Genomic DNA, 22,161 nt, shown 5'->3' on the forward strand with positions numbered 1-22,161 from the left:
GCACTCAGGGCTGGACAGTATTTCAAATATATGTTGTTTAACGTTATACTTGACATAAATAAAATTATGAATAAAATACAAAGTGTTAATTTTATCTAGAGATTTCGCATTGTTAATATCTCGTAGTACGAGTGTGTTCGTAAAAATTTATTGAGTAAAATCTGAAAAAGTTTGTATGTATGAAATGTATTTTAATAATGTCTTTTGTCCAACCCTATAGACAAAATATCACGATTACCGTGTATTTACTTTGCCATAGTTTCCTTTATAGTTTTGTAATTTCTAACTAATTTGTGATTAATAATTTCTTTGCGGTTATTATCCTTTCTCGGATTAAAAATGCTCGCGATTCATATAAATCGTTTAAATATATATGAATGCGTACAAATATTAAATATTTGTGTGAAAAAACTGGTTATAATTTTGTGATATAGAAATTTGTCCATTATTTTGATAAAAATATACAAATTACAAATACATAATTATTCATATTAAATGAGAATTACTGAAGATTCAAGTGAGTTTCTCGTTGCTGAATTAAATTTCTAAGCAAAATTATATAACATTGAACACTTGAAATTACATTTATTCGTGTATCAGCCAATATCTACTTACAGAAAACGTTAGCATGGCAGTCTGACGTACATTATTGCAGATAATTCAATTGTTTGTGATAAATAGAAAACTTAAATCGCACTTTTTGCACACAATAATAAGATACAATATATAGTACTAATTATAAATATCTTGTGATATGGCATGATACAAATTTTTTGATGGACCGACGTAACGGGAAATTGAGAAAGAATTAAGAACGATATTTATTGACTGTTCTTTTTTCTTCCATTCTGCACCACAAATTTTTCCCCATATGATAGTCCCCGGCTTACGTTACGGAAACCATCGAACGAAAACATGCTAGTTCTTCGACTATATAAATATATATATATATATATTTTATATGGAATGTGTGCTATCGCGAACTTCCTAAAGAGTGCTAATACATATGTATATATATTCTTCACATCACTGCGCGTGTCTATGGTATTACACGCCGGCGATTGCGCGAGGCTAAATTTACATAATCTCTCAAAACTGCTCTCGATACAACACGCAAACTTCGGATAATAAATCCCGGATAGGTCCGTTAGCGAATTTTTTGTCTAAATTCTCAATATAAATCTCTGAAAATTTACAAAACAATCATCGTCATTCATTTAGGGTATTATAACAGAAGAAAAAAAAAATCTTCTTATGTTTAATCGGCGAATACCCGAACGTGCTATACGTTCTCTTGTCCCAGTGAATTCTAAAATTAAATCTCTACGGAACTATACGACCAATTGCACCGTAATTTTGATTAATTCCTTCTGATTATCTCATTGCCTTATCATATAGCTACAGTTTTAATATATCTTGGTATCCTTGGTATCCTTGTTCAATGTAATATATCTTAGTTTTATATATCTTGGATTCAATGTCGTGCTTTTTTGATGATTTCGTAGACAAGAATTTAAGTGAAAATTTCATTTTGGTATTCCAGATTACAAGATATGTCATTATCAATTACGAGCCGCATTAATCAAAGATGATGCAACTGATCTCAAAAGATATGTATTTGTGAAAAATGTGCATGGTTTTTTTGTTCGAGCGCAGTTTGTAAATTTCTGCACACTTTGTACTTGGAACACCGCGCGAAATAAACGGTGAAGCTTTGGCGGTCGTGTCGACATTGATAGTCGTTAATTTTTTCGCGAGTCTCAGGAATTACCGCGTCATTGTCGCACGTATAATAGCTTTCTCGCAATGCGAGAAATTATATAATTCCTGGCTAAAATTATTATCAATAAGTCATAAAATACAATGAATCACAGGCAATTTTCCAATTACAAAAAATTTCATTTAATTTTGAGCCAATTAAATATTGAAAAAGAATGATATACGCCAAAATAAAATGCGAAACAAGATATTGTGCTATTTAGCTATGCGATCATTTGTACTCAAAGTTTCTTGTCGGTTAAAAAGGATCTTGAATATTTTAATCAAGGATTTCATCAAGTAAGAAAAATTTCAATATTGAGGCAGATTTATAGTAATTCGTAAATAATTTAAATATCATATAGGAAGAGGGGATATACAATAATAATAAGAATTTTTAAATATGTGTTTTACGTTTTTCAAGAGACGTTTAAAAAATTCTATTACGCCGTATAATATTTCAATCGATCAAATCTGTTCCCCGTTTTTTTATTTTTTTTTTATTTCTTTGTCTATCTTTTTTCGCGCGTCGCTTATTACGCGACTTTTGTTGCGAGCAAAATTATTTTTTTGCAAATAAATAAATAATAAACGACTACGAGGCGATTTGTGCGATGTAAATTAATCACGATCGCCGACTCCAAAATCGAGCCGATGTATCCGATCGCACTGTGACCCCGGGAGATCTTAGTAGCTATCTTCGAACCCGCGTCGCGACAACTTATTAGTCATAATTCTCAGATTCCTGCTGTACCAGTTTGAAGCGACGCGGACTCTTCACGTACATAGAACCGTGACCTTCCAGTGAGAGACGGCCTTTTCGTTGAAGATACGTGGTAATGTAGCGGGCGATCAGCGTCTGCGGTCGCATCTGCCATTCTTCTAACACTTCCTTGGGCGCTAAAACCTTTTCAAATAACAAAAGCAATCAATTAGACGTATAGCATGATCGATTCAAGAATCAATACGATAACATTAAACGTTTTACTTATGTCACATTAACATACAATATATACGATGAAATCGGTCTGAATGTAAATCGAGACACTTCATATGAGATTTTATGGTTCTTCTTTAACCATTTTATACTCAAGAAGTGATACTACATGCCATAAGAATCTTTACAAATTCTGTAAAAGTTAATACAGAGGTGTCTTGATGATCGCGCTGTTTGCGACGAGCATACGAAGCTTATATATCCATATAACGAGTTCCTTGCGAAACACGCACGGCGATATCTCGGTGTCTCAAAAATACGTAGATTAGATATACCTGGTCGCCTTTGAGTCGATCCAACAGTGTCACGCATACAACGGCGGACTGGATGCCAGCATGATGCGTTAGAGCGGCGAAACAAATGCTCTCCATCTCGATGTTGACCACGCCGGCTTTCTGTAGCTTGGTGAGATATTCCATCTTGTCGGTCTCTGTAAACTCGCAGAACGCGCCGTCAAGACGACCCTGGCCCTCGTAGAAGTCGTTGGAGCACATGGTCTTGCCGATCACGGTATCGTAGGGATCGTCACGGTGAGCCAGGGCTTTAAGATCGCGAGCTAGCTGTCGGTCGAGCTTGGCTGGCCTCCGCACCGGCTTCCCGAGAACTATCTGCAACGTGAAAAACTCGCGTTTATAATCATCTTTTTATTATTTTACGCAATAGGTTTTAAAAGATTTGTCGCGAAGATCGTTGAATTATTCGCTCCTTTTTATTTATTATATGGAACATATAATTTAGACTGACCAGTTCCATCTGAGATTTCATCGTCTCGTCCACGGCCTCCTCTGAGATAATCACCGTACCACCTTCGTAGCCAATACCACCGCAAGTTCCGATCCTGAAGAAAACTGGATCCTTTACTTTCGCGTGGTACATCAGTTTGATAACTTCGTGGAGAAGAATGCTGACCGAAGGTACGCCCATACCATGCTAAACAGATATTCTTTTTTAATAATGATGTTTAAGTTTATTTTAAAAGGAATTTAGTAATATTAATTATAAATCTCAATATATTCTTTAATATTTAAGTTTATTAAGTGTAGACAATTCTATTATTTTATAAGTCACGCTTTTCAATATAAATATTGAAAATATATATCAATTATACATAAATCAATTGGCTAGTTTTATACTGACAGAATTTTCAAATTCCACGAATGAATAAAATATACGCTTTGTACTAAAAATCTGCGGCGCCGAAAGAGTATTCACTCGTGCAAGGTATTTCCATCATAAATCATTGCCTCCAGCATCCAGGCAAATGCGTTTCGAATTTCGCTCGATTTGTTCGGTACATTGTGTGCATAATTTACGCAAAACAAGACGGTTAAAATGATTTGATTATCCAAGCATATGAGAAGTATTATAGCGGCAAAGAGAGGTGCATATGATTAGCATGGAATGTTAACAGATCTTTTCTTTACTAGGAACGGATTTTCTCGGTACTATGTTCAAACTAGAGATGTTAAGAATGTTGCCATACTGTTCTCTATTTTAAAGTGACTTTTTAACAATTAATTTGTAATAATACCTTTGATACTTTGCGTTAAACAATCAAATCTTAACAAACTATTGTGCCAGTGTTGTTTCATTATTTTCAAATTTCCGATAATTTTTTATTAAAATATTAATTTTGAAATTTTTTAATGTTTTTTATATTTGGATGTATCGCGATATTAAGCGTTCATTCGCTATATTTTCCTTTTATATTGCCATCGGTATAATGTATCATTGATATACCAGCAACTTGCGGAAATTATTCAATGTGTTACGATTTCTACACAGAACGTGATCCACTGATGTGGATTCGGAAAAATTCAACGCGTGTCGATATCCAATCTAATTATGCAAAATCGGTTACAATTTGCATTGATTAAAGGGTAACAACTTTCAAGCGTATCGCGAGCACGTTCATCTCATTAAACGCTACACTAAATAAGTACGACTCTACGTGTTTGTGCAAAAATAAATCTGGTTGACCATGTTCCACTGTTTGAACGAGTTTCAATTACGATGACATACAGTACAAGCATTAAAAAAAAAACTTAATCGCTCCATGTTTGATCGTCCACTTGATTTTCTTCGATAATTGATCAGCAGCGAAATAAAACTTTGGTCTCATGTCGAAGGATAAAAATATTCCGCGTGAAAGAAACGACTGTAATACGAGGAACTTACGCTGATAGAGAGAACCGGACCGACTTTGTACATAGAATAGCGGTAAGAGTTCTTAGTGATGTCGAGAAGAGTCGTTCCGGCAGGCAGCTTGTGACCGATCTCCTTCATAATGTAGTTGGCAAAGTTTTCCATCCGTTTCGGCGTGCCGCCCATACAGACGAACTATGATGTAAGAATACGACAAGAATGTTATTACGACAAGAAACTAAAAAATTTAAAAGCAAAAGAAAGAAGAGGGAAAGGAAATATAAAAAAAAAGGGGAGAAGAAAGGAACACGTGAATTTTGAGTTTGTTAATGCGCTCTGTCACTTGAGACGCCATTTATTCTTAAATGTCAAAAATCAACGGTTACGATGATAAAAATAAACGAGTAATGTGGTCGATGGTATAATTGCACGTCATTGAAATATATTTTACGATTTATCGATGTTGGCCGACATCATGAGCGTATCGCGTGACATCGTCAACCTCGCGCACAATTGCGCGATATTACGACTAGTGTATATTCGCTTTTCATTAAATCCGAATCGAGTGTCAAATGCAGAAAGCAAAGACGGATTGACCGAATCGATTATTGACAGATGTAATAAATATCCGCCGAAAAATATTACACGAATCGCTCTTATCAAAGGAAGTCAGAACCTTGATATTTATGAGTGATGTAACACATCTTACGTCATACTGTTTTGCGTATATAAGTTTAGCGCAACTATACACATTAAAAAGAAAATCGATTAGTTAGCCAATAGATAAATAGATAGTAAAAATAGTCTACAAATAATCTATAAAAAATTAATGTTAGGTAATAAATTTCTATGTAATTTATATATTATATCATTTATATTTACGTGATATGTGTTATACACATATCGCATTACTCGCGATATATTATTTAAAATTATTATTTTATAATTAAATTGAAAACACGCAAGAGGAATCTTTCTCTGCGATATCTTATATAAATACGGAATCACGATAATTAATACGGCGGAATTGACAATAATTATTACGCATAATTATCGCTTGATTTTGCACACAATTACGTTTCGTTGAAAAACTTCATTTAATATTTATCAGTATGCATTATGTCATTATGTCATCGATATGTTATATGAGCGCAAGAACAATGTCACTGTAATTAAAATGCAGCTTGTTAAAGAGAAAAAGAATGACAACCACCAAGTGATAACAACATAAACATGGTTACATATTGTTGTAAATTTTAAATACTTTAGTAGATTAATAATACATGAAATTCTTTAATTTCAAGCGATTGGAAATAAAACAAATGAACTTCGTAAATCGAGCTTCAAGAGAGCGTGAAAATAAAAAAAAAAAAAATATTTTATATCAAATGGATTTTACTTTAATAGAGTTTTAATTCCAGACTTAGTTATCAAGATATCGAATATTGAAAATTGAAAACTTTGGAAGAAACAAAGCGCGGTCAATTAATTTCTTGTCAAGTAGAAAAATCGAGATGTGGAATGGATTAAAGAATACGCTTACAAAGTTCTTTCGAGTATTTCGATCAAGCACGATTATTTCGCTTTATTTTCTTCAGCAAATTTATAAAAGATAATTATCCGACTTACTTTGATGTCGCCAAACATTTCAACGAGATCATGGGAACCACTGCCGAGCGCGAGATGGTACAATATATCCTGATCCATAAGCTCAATATTAGGGTTTCGTAACCGTACGGAGCCATCGCTGTACCTGGGAAAAATGAAAAATATGTATTTCTCATATTTTTGCTGGCACGAAGCGTTTTTGTCAAAGAACTCTCCTCTTTTGCACAATTATTATCTTTAATAAAGAAATAATTTAATACGGTAAGGAATTCACTCCGTGGAAATATATAACATGCATCGCAATGTCAGAGCTATATCAAAAAACATTTTATTTATATTTCATTAATATGTGCTACACATATATCGCATTATTCATATTTATGAAATGCTCCAATTTTTTAACTTATATAAGACCAATTAATACCTGATATGGTTAATTGCACAAATAATACTGCGTAAATTATTGAAAGAATCTCAGGCATTTATTAATGTCTATTCTAGCAAAAATTTGTATATTCGCGTAGAGTTTTTTATATTTAATTTTCCACTGTTTCTTCGTAATGTCATCAAATTTCGAAGACACGTGTCTTTGCGTCATATAAAATCATAAATATTCGTATTCATATTCGCGCATAATTTTCGAATCGTCACGAATAACAAAGCAAGCGAATGAGCGAGCTTCGATGAAATTGCGCCGATGGCCTCTGACACGATAACGTCACGAATATAATTTTCGGGCATATCGTTAATTACATCAGCGTCGAAAATTGATCTTGTTAATGCACTCGTAAGCCTTAATCAGTTTCGGCCGCCGACGGAGTTGCGCATCGTAATCAAGTCATACATCCTCGTTCATCGGCCGAATAATTATATTTGCTAATTAAATCTGACATCTCTCTCTCTCTCTCGCAAGCGATATAAAACGCGCGACGTAATTGTCGAAAAAACTACTTTTTAGATATATCGGATTGTTGCACTTGCGACATTTGTGTAGAGAACGTTTGATATTATTACATCTTCAAGTAATTTCTCTGAATGTAGGATGCAGCCAGGAGCTATCGCAAATTATGAGTTTAAAATCGAGATTTTTTTATGAATTTAATATTTATTTTTTTAACAGAGACATTCTTTTTTTCTTATACTTTATGCACATTTATTTGTATATATATTTTAAAAGCTAAAACAGTTATTTCTTTTTATAATGCTTGATTGCAATTGCGAGCCAATAAAATTTTAAAAATATATTAATATATAAATTCATTTAAACTAAAAATGAGAATCTGATAATGTCGTGAAATTTAAAATGTCAGATACTATCTCCACGTAGGTATCGAAAATGGGTCAAAATCGATCCGAACGAAACAACATAGTCGCGGTTATCTGTCCGTCTTATCACAGGACTGTTTGTTTTCCCAGACTTATACCGAGAATTTTCTATGGAAGGAAGTATCCATCGATAGTTCAGGTTCTCCCGTTGTTTCTAGGCACGTGATATCGCTCGGCAATGCAAATGTATATCATTTTAATCCCGACGAACCGTTATCGAGATTAGTTTTGATTTACGATCGCGAAATCGCGCGCGACTATTCATCCATTTAATCAAGACGTGTTGGCGTCAACAATTAACGCACTTGTTATACTTTAGATCCAGAGTAAACGTAAATACTTAGTAATGACGGGACTTTTCTCAAAGATCATTCTCTAATATGAATTCAATCATAATTATTTAATCATTAATAATTCATTTTATTGCAGAGTTGACATGCTTAAATTGCATAATGTATTGAAATAAAAATATTTGTTTCGTGTGAGCTTTTTCTGTCGTTATATTCATTTTATTGTGACTTATTTAATGTAACTTTTTTTTTTTTTTTTTTTTAATTTTTGCATCCGTAACCAATTTGTATGGATGCTCGGGAACTACTCTTTGCTCTCTTCCGAGAACTTAACGAAATTTTAATACCGCGTGCAATTTATATGTAAAACGTTTCCCCTTCTCTCTTATTTAAAAATAAAATTTAATTTGATTGATTTATATACAAAATAGACGATATTAATTGTTCTATATATTTAATATTGAAGAGTGAAACATTACGATCAATTATAATGATCTTTCAATGGTGTTCGAGCGCAGATGCGCAGTAATCCGTCTATCGATAAAGGAATGTCTTCGAATCATCTCCTTTATTCCTTATCGGGTAAGAATCAATAGAGAAAATCAAATATCATCAGACATCTAACAGTTGCATGCTTCCTATTGATCACGGCCATAATTGTGCCTTGTCACATTATCAGATAAAAAAATTTCTTCGACCTGCGTTTCAAAGAATCGTCTCCTTTATTTATTATCGGGTAAAAATCGAAGAAGAAAAATGATTATGGCTATGGAAGTTTTATACTCTGCCGTTAATACATTTTTTTTTTTTTAATTTTTAAAAAGAACTTTCGTTGCTTTCTGCCACTTGCGAGATATCTTCGCTCCGGGAACTTATCAAGATGTCTCCGTTTTCGCGTTATCTGTCTTTTGTAAACCGGTTTCTCGCGGTGGGGGCTTCCTACTATTCACTATTCCATGGCGGAACTCGACGGAAACTATGCTTACGCGAATAATGCGGGGAATGTGTGAAAATATGTAGCCTCGCGGAGTTGCGTTTACCATATTTCCGTCATTTCCGTCGCGAGACACAGCCATACATCCTCGTTACAGAATCGCGACGAGTTATTGTTCGATGTTTCGCTCATCTCGGAATAACTTCTGATATTATTCACACTCGAAGATTAGATATAAATAACCGGGTTCTCTTCCCATTTTTTGTCAAACATGTTCATGATCGAAACGTAGAATTATATCACGAATGTTATATGTCAGACGAATGTACCTCTTAATATTTCGCTATTATTAGTTTATCGCAACGTTACATCTTTCTTTTCTGTAATATGCTGAGCGAGCAATATACGAAAAAAATAATGTAGCTAAAATATTAATGTTCGAAATTATTAATAGATTCAATAACATTTGCGAAGTAAGAGAGCGTATTTTTCCGACAAATCCCTCGACGTTATATCCTTCAGCAATCCCGTGAATAAATCGATTCTTGGTCAATCGGGTATGTTCCAAGAGATCCGATCCGGCTACTATTCGTTTCAGAAAGATGTTCTGCTTAATCGAACCATGTGCGTGTTCTCGTCGAGCAATTCTTTACACGGAACAAACGATTCAATTCCGTATTATAAAACCGAGTTCGAATTAATCTTTAAGTAACTTTTCAAGACATCAATCCATTTTCGTATACTATTGATAAGGAAATGAAATTGATCGCAAAACGTAAATAAATATTCTCGATGGTAGATTTAATTATTTGCCTGTTTTTTCCTGAATTTTACAATTGACAGCTATGAGAAAAATATTTTCATCTTCTCGATAATGGGGATATCAATAGGGATCATTTCATTTTGAAGATTAACTAGCAGATGTATCTCTGATAAAGAATCGGATTTTCTTTTTTCTTTCTTTTTTAATGTATAAAACTCATTATAGACGATTGCGATTTTTTGGATAGTGTGTTATGAAAAAGGGTTAATCAAATTGAAAAAATTTACATAGCTAGTTTGGTAATGTGAAATTTTGAATTTTAAGATTTGTTTTATTCAAAACTATTATTTAACGAATAAATTTATTTTTGCATAACCCGTCGCAAACTGCAATGTAGAAACTGAAAAAGGATGTTATTTATTTTATCTTTATTTATCACGTTTTAAATCGGCTCACGTTATTGAAACTAAGACGGATCGAGCAGGATGACACTTTCCGGTTCTTTCTACAAAAAAAAACGCTTCTACCTAACCGAACTGGCGTATTCCTTGGTCTCTTTGGCCTTGTCCTTCTCCATCGGTGGTTTGAGAGAGCAAACGTGCTCCCCCGACTCGTCTAGAGTCCTATTCTCGCACGCGCACGTCGGCATTATCCAATCCTTTTCCACGAGAGCAAGAAGAGCGCCGATTTCTCACACGAAGATCACCACCGCTTCAATGCAGACGAGCGATTCGTCGACGTTGTTCTTTATCGTAGAATATTCGTTGGAGGATTTCTCGTGTAACTAGTCCATTACCATGCACTTTGATATTGCGGAAAATTTGATACGCGGAATTTTTTCCGCGTTTCGAGATCGCGTCGAACAGCGCGAGCGCGAGTGGCGCGATTTTTTTCGCGATCGATACAGGGCCGGGCGACGATGTCAGAATGATAGGCGGCGGTCGCGACCGAGACTCTTTATATATTACATCGCTCGGGGCATGCACATCGTTCCCACCACACCGATTGCTACCAATCGTTCAACGCGTCTCTCCGCAACATATGCATAACCGGCTTGCGATGGCTAGTTGCTGGTACAAATGCAAGCTGTTGTATAGCGGTGAACGCGTATACGGGGTATCCGATGGATCGGGGTGAGACAGGGATGTACGCGTCTTTGAAAGCAGTTTTATTATTAATGTAGTTTGCTCATTGACGTGGGAACGAAACGAAATACCGCTTTCCAATCTCGTCCAGATGAATAAATTTGTACGAGCGAGGAGTGAAGTTCTTATCACGCGAGTTTTTCTCCTGTTTTTGTCCTGTTTTGAGAGAACGCGAGTTGAAGTTGAAATCTGACAGCATGGAATATTTGTATATGTATGTGTAATGAAGATATATATTAAATACTTCATTTCATTTTTATTCCACATTCTCATTATGAAATTATCAGAAAATTTATCGTTATATTATTCATGATCATTTCGTCATTTTATCACTTCGAGTGATAAACCGCTAATCGGTCGCGGCATTCCTAACAATTTTATTTCATTCAAGAAACATTTATAACGAATCCATTAACTTTCTACCATTAGTATTAAAAAGATCTTAATATTATTATAATAAGCATCGCGCGGGTCAGCATGTGCGATAACGTTTGATTTGTCGTAACTCGGAATGAAGCTTAACTAAACTGCATTCATCTGCGTAACATTTCTTTTCTCCCTCGAAATTTATTACCTGACGTATAGTTTTCAAATCAGAATTATCTTTGCACAATTTGTGCGTTACGTCAACCTTTCATAATAAATTAGCGAAATATAATAGTTAATATTCGATATTATGGGCGCGCGCGCCCTTAATTAGAAATTGGACGTAAATTAAAATTACGAGGAAAATATCATCCATTCTATTAGGATCGATCGTCAATCTCCCGGGAGAGATACGCGTTTATTGAATTTTTTTGCGATTGCGAACCAGAACCGCGCAGAGAGCTAACCGCGCAGAATGGAATTCACCATCTCTCCACCAAGCCGAGAAATTGGAGTTATAGGGTCGTCGGAGATATCGTCGGTCGCCGCATCTGCGCTGCTCGCTCCGAGAAACATCTTTCCATGTTCTTTTATTTCCGTTTGTATGACCATTTCTTTTTCCGGTGCGTGGGCATGCTTCTCAACGGGGAATCATGGGACGAGGAGGGTTGAATTCCAACCACGGGGCTTCCCCGAGCAATTCGCCCGTAAATTACCTCGAGGTTTCCCGTGAGATATCGATAAACAAGCGTCGTCTCGATGAACCGGCTGTAATATTTTCTTAATAATCCACTACGGAAGATCGCTTTGATTTTCACTGTTTCTGATCATTACGTGCGAAATTTTATATTATCGAAACAGAGCACGCTTTTTCCCTAGATAAAGCACGTTTATCCAATTAAGTTAATTTAATCGCAAGTATTCAGGATTCTAACAATGCTAAAGTTGTATCTTATAGAAATATATTGGTAACGATTAAATATTAAACGTATATATAATGCGTATTATAATGGGATGAAAGATTATTACTTTATTTCGTTAGAATTGTCATGAGTTTTCCGCCATGGAAATATAGCGAGAAAAGAAGAATGAGAAGATACACTCTGTATTGTTTTTTAATGATAGATTCTTCAAAATTTTCATTTTCTCTCGATTCAAGATCGATGAAAATTCTAATGTGTATCGACAAATAAACCTTTCCCCCTTTTCTAATTACATTCCTAACAACATACTGGGAATTACTTTGATTTTACTTTAATTTCCGGCGTGCGTTATATCCATATCAAACTACGAGAAAACTTTTCCAATATTCTTGGCACTGATCGGTAACAGAATTGACGATGATCTCACATCACGACGACGCTTATAGCCGCTATTACCGACTTGATCGATTATTTCGTTCACTACGTCCACTGTATGTTGTAAGATACGCACACACATTGTTGCATGACTGAGAGATATATACATATGTATTCAAAAAAATTCACGCATTTCTCGAATCGCTATTAACGAATGAGTTAGGACTCGCGAGACGGATCGAAGCAGCAACCGAGAACGTTAGTCGCCGTATGATCTCTTTACTGCGGGATCGTTGCTACTTTTAGATCAGCGATGCCACTAGAATCATCTTTTGGCAAGCGGAAAGTAAACGTAAATTTATAGACATTGGCGTCGATACATTTTATGGACCGAAGAAGAAACGTCGACTCTAAATTTATTGGATAATTGTGATTAAGATCACAAGAGTTTTAGGATAATCTATATAATAAAATTACATTCCATTTATTCAGACCTTTCATTACGGGTGATTATACTCATCAGATTATAAAGTTTCTTTGAGAGATATGTTTAATTGCTTGAGAAGCTTATCCTTTCAAGAGATCTGTTACGCGATATCGTCGAATGTGCTATTATTGCACATTTGATAAAGAGACATGTTTTGAACAGATGTCAATGTTACGGTTATCGATTACCTAATAAAAAACGTGTTTTCTAGTTCTAGTGGATCAATTAGAGATTTGAATTAAATAATTGCAAATTGAAACGCTATATGGACATAATCTACACAATCTAAAAAAAAAAATACTCATATTTAACTTACTGATACTAAAACAAAAGACACTGATAATTTCGAGATATCACAAGTGTCTATAATAATCGTGTGATGTGTGTGATTTATTTTAGTTATAAAATTATACTAGAATGAAATGTATACTTTTATCTTTCATTAAATGAAGAAGATTTTATATAACAACAATGGAAAAATTAACTTTTAAATTTTGTAGTGTGAAAACTGTCCTTAGGTGTATGGAGAAAAAAATACATTTTTAGCGTTTTGTGCTAATCGATACGTTTAATGATTTTGAATTCAATCGCAAATGCGCGAATTCTTTTCTCGCAACGCAACAATTTCCTTAGTGTTTTAGTTACTTCAGATTTATTCTTCTTCGCAATAAAAGTACTGTCCTATATGCAAGAACGAGCATATTGTCACCTTTTCGCTCGGTTTTTCAATTTCTCTCACGTCATCGTACGCGTGACGCATATATAGCGAGCACGTCCATCGATAGTGTGTATGAATTAAATAAGCCGTATCGTGACACAGGCAATAGCGCTCTTGTGCAATATCCACACATCCGGGGGATATCTGATAGGAGCCGTCGATATCTCACCGTTCCAAACTTTGAAACTCGTCATCATGTGCACGCAATGCGCATACAATCTCCGTGTTATCAGAGATAGGCGCGCGAATCAGATACAGTCTCACGAATTCGGATCTAATGCAACTGACAACTGCGACCGCATAACTGAAATCATTATCGTTTCGCAGCTCGAAACGTATACATAATAATGTGCGCGATACGTTATAAATATCGATCCGACATAATGAGAAGCGTCATTAACTCCAAATCGCTATCAGACATTTGTTTGAGAATATGTTTGTGCCAAATGTACATTGACATGATATATCACAATCTAACACAAATTTAATTATTAAATTTATATCAACATTTTGAGTTGTAATTATATACTTAATATATAATAATTGCTTTCTAATCATATATTTTCAATAGAATCTTTATTATTCGAATATTTAATATATTGTTAATATAAATTTAATAATTAAATTTGTGCTAGAGATCAAATTTAATTTAATTTCTAGAATAGAAAATCTATTTTTTCTCTCGAATTTAATGTTGCGTGGGATAATTTATATTTGGAATCATAGATTACCGAATTGCAGAATGCAATCGATTGTCGCGTAGAATACTAAATTTAATTATTAATAAATATATTAATTCTTGTGCATAGTATCTTTATGCACTGATAAAAAAATATAGTTGAAATTCACTATAATTTATAGTATATGATTGTATATAGTGTACAGTACATGCATATATGCTTGATATTACTAGTATTATAATAGAATTTACTATAAAAATAATGATGATGATTATAAAAATGAGTATCCTAACTATAACTTTTTCACCATGCAATTATAGTCAATTTTATCATCGATTTTATTATCAGTGTGTTATTATCAAAGTATAGTTTTCTCTCTTTCTCTCTCTCTTTCTTTGTAATGTTTATTACAATTTAAATTTATGTGAAGTGGAGATCTCCTTAATGATATTCAACAACTAGGATTATGTTCGACTGTCATACATAGACAGTATCCTAACACTCAAGTATCCTAATTCGGACGCTTTTGAGCGACTAATGTATCGGCGTTATGCAGGGAACGTGTTATCGCGTTGCTCCTGACCTCTGTCCTCATTTTAGCATATGGGCTTAAAGTAGCACTAGGCGCACGCGTATAAGAATATCGCACATACGAGAGTTCAAGGATTCCCGATAATTCTTCGTAAATCTTTGCAACATGTTAAATACTTTTGTTCATCCTCCTTTTCCTTCGTCAAGTTAAGAAAAAAATTAAAATTACATAGATATTTTAAAATTTAGTTTCTATCTAATCAATATATCAGAAAAATATAATTAGATGAAAAATATAAGCAAAAACTATTAGTTATGCATCCTTGTGTCTCTTTGGAACTTCTCATTTATCCGGAAAAATTGTTTTTCCCAATATGAATAGGAAACCCGCATTTCCTCTGCAATAAACCCGTTTTATTTTACAATAGAAATGCACGTGCCTGCAGCGTGTGTTTCCCCGACGTGTAAAGCTAATCAAAAAGACGCCAATCGTAGTCAAAACCTGTGTAAAGATAAAAGGCAAAGGATCTGTTATGTTACAGAAATTGCACACGCGTTCGCACACAAGTTCTCCGATCTTTCAATTAAGGTTTCTCCATCAGAACGATAGATATGATGCATATCGCATTTTGATAGCACGAAGAAATCAGAAATTATGAAGATAAGGAGGGTGAGAAAGATTTATTATTACTTCATAATTTATATCATAAATTTGGGTCCGCATTCTTCTCCGTGGCAAAAATATTATGGCGTTTCACGAGTAAAAAAAAGCTTATAATTTTTATTCAAATATATGATTACATAATTGACATTCGATATTTGAACTGTTACTAATACTGTTTAAAAGCTTCCGCGATTATTAATCGAACTAACGACGTAATCAAAGTTCGATGTGAACAGCACTTATTTTGAATTACGTAATCTAACGTGAACGGCGGAATTAAGCATTAACAATATCGATTGTTTGAGTAACATATGGATTTGAGCGACATGTGACGCATATATTTACATAACTTTATCGCTTTTTAATCCTGCGAAATTGTATTAATATTTCTTTTTTAATATTAATTGTACTATTGTACTATATTGAATGTAATAATTGATAATAATAATACATATACACATAATATTGATTATATTATTATTAAATTATATAAATTGTTAAATTATATTGCGATTACATTTCATAATGAAGAATAAAAAAGAGAGAAAGAGACTATAATATAAATTTATAATTATATCACATCTTTTGAAAAAAATATATCATTATATTATTATAATTTATTTTTTTACTACAAAAATAAATTTTGAAATAATATTGAGATGGTTTCAATTATAAGAAAGGAATATATGTCGAAAATTTGAACAAGAAATTTTGCACATGCAAATTTTATAATATATTCTAACTTTCGAAATTGATTTTCATACGGATTACGCGATTGAAAGATAATAATGTGTCTCGTGGAGAGTTGCTCGTCCTCTAAAAACACAATAGATTATTACCAAGGCCTATGGTTATCTTATTACTATGGCAACCGAAGAATCGAGATGGTATTGTGTACGAGAGAATTATACTTGTACTAGAATATCTCGTAAAAGATAGGACATTAAATTCTTAGCAGTTAGATATGTAAACCGAGTACACGAATCGAAACTTTTAATGATTTTAGTGCACACAGTTCTCTGAAACAGTGCGATAAAGAGATATTCTTTATGCCCGTATGACGCACTTTTAACTGCAATTATATAAATTAAAATGTTAATAAATAAAAATCATATACATATATATGAAAAATTATGAAAAAGTCTCATCTTCTTTTAATTGAAAAGAATTGCCCGTTTGAAGATTAATTATTATGAGATTCCAATAAAACTACTAATGAAGAGAGGCGATATGAGAATGAGGATAATCTATCATTTGAAATTTAAGTCATATATTATAATTGCCAATTATGTACAGAATATATTAAATTACACATTGGGATAGAGATTTTACTACAAATCTTAAGATAATATCAGAGTATTAAATATATACATTTTACTACCTATTTATAAAATTTATCAAATAAAAAGAAATTGAAATTTTATGACCCAGAAAATATGCAGCGTATAATGCAATATATGGTATCATATTATGCAATACACTGCATAATCCACAGATAAAAAGAGAACTTGTCACACTCTATAGTAATTCTTTATGGGAGGATATATAAAAAGTGTGGCCTAGTTTTATAAAATCTTTGCAAAATGTCTGTTTTACCGGAATACTCGAGCAACCTTATATGCATTTAAATACAAGGCTAATGTCTCTGTCTCCTCATGTGTCGTCCGATATAACGTCACGTTTTTCGTATTCAGATTTATCGATGACTTGTACTTGACTGAGTAATCAATTATTTATTGCGCTTTCTTTTGCACTTTCATATGTCCATCTATCTCGCTATCTATTACATTACTCGCGGCGTGGACAGTGATAAGAAGTATTTTGGCAAGGTAAACAACGCGGGATACCGTTGAATAAACTCTAGCCATCGCATCTACACGGTGTGCAATTACTGAGTCATGAGATAGCGTATGTTGCTATAACTGAGAAATGAAATCGAGACTTTCAGGTTTGTATTAATTAATGAGATCAGATACTTTGCAGGCCTTAAAGGATATTGCTAGCAGATATATAGGTATAGATATTTCTTAGAGATATTTATTTCAACTTCTTTCCCCTCATAAACTATATTAAAATATATTGTATTTTTTGAATGACAAAGAAGAAAGATTGTTTTCAAGATTTTCTGTTGGCCAGGTAATTAGAAATTTTATTTAAATAAACATTTTGTATATAAGCTTTTTCCATCGCACGATATATATATCGAATATTTATTCTTTACATCCATTTTTAAATATTTCATTTATATAATATGAAAAGTATACGATTATATTACTGATAGAGAGTAATATTTTGCTTGATTTTTTCGAGAAGATTACACGGTTGACAAGCGCTGAAAGGTCTTTCTCATACTTTGTCCCTTTACAAAAACAGCTGGATATAATTATGTAAAAAAACAACGAACGCCTTGTGGACATTACCTATAGTGTTTATATAACCCGTTGCAATTTCATAAGCGAGCGCGAAGCTGAAGAGATAAAAGGACCAATTTGTCATGCAAATAATTCCCGAATTCATTCATCAAAATCTATTCCTGTTTGCAATAATAACTGTTTATGCATCAGAAAATATTTATGTTATATATATATATAAATAGATGTAAAAAATAAATATTCGATATATTGTATAAATATTCGAATCGAATATTCGAATTAAAAATAAATATTCGATATCGTGTGGTGAAAAAATGTTATATATAAAATGTTTATTTAGATGAAATTTCTAATTATCTGGCCAACAGAAAATTTTGAAAATAATCTTTCTTCTTTGACATATATAATGATAACAGCAAAGCGAAACCGAGATCTTGGCGAAACTGGGATCTATTAGACCCCAAGAGTGAACTCTTAGGGTTAATTCACGAGAGGACGTAGTTGGCACAGAGAATATAGGAAAGGGCACAATCTGCTTTGTACGTTCTTATTAATAGAGTCGCATCGATCGTCCACTTCGTTGCCAACAGAAAGCATATAAGTCAAAGTACACGTAGTCATGCGTTTCATTCGGCTTTTCTTTCGCATATCGTGCGTAAATGTTTCTTAATGATCTGATTTATGTGTAGTCAACTCATTTGTCGAAAATAATCTGAATTTTGAAAATAAGCTGAATTTTTACATAATAAATATTTGTGTGTCGTTTATACGCTATTAATGTGTATGTCTCGTAGAGAAAAATATTTTTATTAAGAATAAAAATAATAATTTTATATATTTGATAAAACCTCCAAGTTATATAATATAAATTCTATTCTACACAAAATTTAATTTATAGAGAGTTTCCGATTACGAAATTAAGTTTCAAAAAAGGAATTAGATTACAAAATCACTGTTCTTCACTCAATTTCAAGATTACATTTTATTTTAATAGAATTTTAATATGAATGGATCAGTGATATACATGATGCTAAAAATCAAAAATTTGCGAAAATCGATGGCATTTTCGTTAGAAAAAGATCAAAATCTATATCATTAAAAATATATAATATATAATATATATGTAATACGGTATTAGTGTATAATGCACACACACACACACACACACAAATCTATAACACATGATATATTTTATAATATATGTAAATATAAGTTACGTACTCATAAAGATTGCTACTTTAGTTTTCACGATATAGCTTTTTTGTGTTTAATACAAGTAGTTTCCTCTTGTGGATCCAACTGATCTAGCTAGAAAAACAATGTCCTCGATGGACACTATGTAGGATACAGTTACAGTTGCTCTAATTAGACACGTTGGTGAATGACACCACCTTTGAAAACGCATGATTATAAATCGTCTATCGACATAAAACACTCGGTTGATTCTAATGAAGGCCTGACGCTGGTCTGACAGTCGAAATTATTTCATCTCGGTTCATCTCGATTATTTTCATCAATTTTCTGGAATTAGCTACTATTTTTTCTTTCTATTGTAAATAAATAAAATTGTCAACGCAACTGTGATTTGCATAGTAAGTTTAGACTTAATAAATGTGCATAATAAATGTACGAATATTACGTTAAATACGTGCCTTCTGCATTTAAAATCAGCATTGAATTCGTATTATGATAGTATTCAAAAAGAGAATCGATCAAGTCGATATAATTTATTTATTCAGATCGCGCTTTTCTTTTGTCCCTTTCAGGATACGATTTTTCAATTAGTTGTGATCCTCTTTATAACATATCGCGTCTAAAAACTTCATAATTTTAAGAGAAATAAATAAAAATGAAGCAACTTTCCATATTTTAAAAAATTACTATTAACATATTATAATTATATATTTGATATATACTTATTTATATATTTTGAAAAAGTAATTTTTTTTTCATTGTAAATATCTGTAATTAAAAACTCTCTATTCAATTTTAATTAATACTGGAAATACGATGATAAAAGATGCAAAACAAAAGAAAAATCACATGCAATATAGTGAAATAAAAATAATCAAGTATTGTATTTAATAACCTAGTATTGTATAACATACACACACACACATACATACATACACACACATTAAAGTTGTTGTAATATAAATATATTTCGTCTCTCTCTCTCTCTCTCTTTTCACTAATATATTACTTTCTTATTAGATGATGGAAGTATTTTCCAACGTAAAAATTTTTAATTATGCTTGAATGAATTATATCGAGTTAAAATAAGAATTTTTATTATTTTGACATTAATATTTTTAAATATTTTATTTCAATCGCATTTTTTTTTCCAATCTCCGTATACTTTGCATTCTCGTAGCATGCATATTTCCCAGGTCTCCATATATTGCGATGCTACGAGTGTCACGTAAAGCAAAATAAAATTCATCTTAAAATCTCAGAGAAATCTGGAAAAAAGTTATACGTATCTTTCTTCCAATTTTACACAAGTTAAAACGATATATTTTTTTCATCTGTCAAAATATTTTTTAAAATTGCTATTGCATTAAATACACTAAAGCAATATATTAAATAGACTTATATGTCGATTATTTTTTAAATATTTTTTTTCAATTAAAATCACGAATATGATCAATGTGCAATATCTCTTTGGAGCTTCCTTCAATCACTTGAACGCGATTTCGAAGATTTATTTAAGCCACTGTGAACGTGTCAATTTTAGTTGGAACACTCGTGACAAAGACGGTCGCGCGATCGACTCAATAGCCAGCCCAGCCCTTTTTCGCGCGCCCTCAAGGAACGTGAGCGCGTGTGTAATAGAGGGAATGAGACATCGAACTTGGCGACAATCCTTCGTCAGACTGTCTCAGTTTTTATTAAATACACAATAGAACTCACTCGTCAAGCTCCTCCTCGTCCAGTAAAAGACTCATCCTTTCTGCTTCAGCGCGCGATGTACGGATCCACTAGGGGTTGATTTCTCGCCTCTGCGGCAGGGGTGTAGTCCTCCCGATCTTCCGCAGCACTATAGCCGCGGAAACGCGCCACGACTCTGCTGGCGCGCTTTCTTCCCTCCCTGCTACCCGACTACCTCCCCCCCCCCTCTCTCTCGTTCCATTTCGCTCTATCCCTTTATCCCCGCATCGCTCTATCTTTTCCTCACTATCTCGTGATTTTTCCCTCCGCCGATATTCTGTCCCTCTTTAATTCGCGAATTCACTCTCTTTTCTCTCTCCTGCATCTGTCCTCTTCCACGCATGCGGTCTATCTCCTTCCGCCTTACTTTATCTTTCTCATGCTTATGTGCAATCTGTTTCTTTCTCTCTCTCTATCATTACCGCGAACTGTCCTTCTCGCGCTATTTCTCTCATTGTGTTTCCTTCTATGCTTTTTTCGCATATATATCTCTTTCTGTCAATCGCTATCCATCTTGCTCTTTGGCTCGTTCTGTTCTTCTCTCGCTCATAAATTAAAGGCACCGTCCTGGTTGTGGCACACTCGTTCCCCTCGTACATGCGCACAATTCACGTATAATTCTGCTTCCCCTTCACTCCCTTCTTTTATTCCTTACCCGCAGCTGCTCGACGCATACGGTGAAGATCTCTGTGTGGCCTATTTCGCGAAAATCGATAGATCAACAATTAAATAAATATGTCAATAAAATCCTCAATCGACAATTTACATAATTTGAGAAAGAATGTTGAAGTATAATAACATTATTATAAATCCGTAAATTGTAATTCGTTTTTTTTTTTTTAAATGCGATGATAGAACATAAATAAAAAATGGAATAATTAACTTTGTGTTAGTCTTTATTCTATTACATCTGTGCATAATGTTTCAATATTTTACTTTTCATTTTTATATTAAATATTAGATAAGCAGTATTATGCATATTGTTTCAATTTTTTGCAAGTAATGTAGATCGATGTAGAATCAGGTGATAGATAATGTCACACATTATAATAAAGAGAACGAAAAGTCAATTCTTAAATTTGTTATAAAAATTCTCTCAATGAAATACTTAGACTTTCGGAAATTCGGTAAAAATTTTCGGTAAAAAA

The 22,161-nt window shown here is 33.2% G+C and overlaps 1 protein-coding gene across 3 annotated transcripts; it reads right to left on the reverse strand.

The window, feature by feature from the left end:
* Positions 1-683: 683 nt before the first annotated feature.
* On the reverse strand, positions 684-21,170 carry LOC138940036 (uridine phosphorylase 1). Of its 3 annotated transcripts, none has more exons than XM_070308526.1 (6): positions 20,996-21,170; positions 6,530-6,653; positions 4,934-5,095; positions 3,500-3,685; positions 3,031-3,363; positions 684-2,665 (listed from the first exon to the last, which is right to left on the reverse strand). In XM_070308526.1, exons 1-6 carry the CDS (start codon positions 21,028-21,030, stop codon positions 2,483-2,485), a joined length of 1,023 nt encoding a protein of 340 aa, XP_070164627.1. In that variant the 5' UTR covers positions 21,031-21,170; the 3' UTR covers positions 684-2,482. The 3 variants fall into 3 exon arrangements, with proteins under 3 accessions (XP_070164627.1, XP_070164625.1, XP_070164628.1); XM_070308524.1 differs by lacking the exon at positions 20,996-21,170 and adding an exon at positions 10,349-10,822; XM_070308527.1 differs by lacking the exon at positions 6,530-6,653.
* Positions 21,171-22,161: the final 991 nt, after the last annotated feature.

The sequence above is a fragment of the Polyergus mexicanus genome, unplaced genomic scaffold (assembly GCF_030449975.1).
Source record: "Polyergus mexicanus isolate NDT 795.1 unplaced genomic scaffold, iyPolMexi1.0 SCAF_16, whole genome shotgun sequence".
In the NCBI taxonomy this organism is placed as follows: Eukaryota; Metazoa; Arthropoda; class Insecta; order Hymenoptera; family Formicidae; genus Polyergus; species Polyergus mexicanus.

Coding starts and splice junctions, on each gene's coding strand:
- LOC138940036 (XM_070308524.1), bottom strand. CDS start 10,470: ATGCCGACGTGCGCGTGCGAGAATAGGACTCTAGACGAGTCGGGGGAG. Junction 6,654..10,348: donor GAATACGCCAGTTCGGTTAG/GTAGAAGCGTTT, acceptor CATTTTTCCCAG/GTACAGCGATGGCTCCGTAC. Junction 3,686..4,933: donor GTCCGGTTCTCTCTATCAGC/GTAAGTTCCTCG, acceptor ATATCTGTTTAG/CATGGTATGGGCGTACCTTC.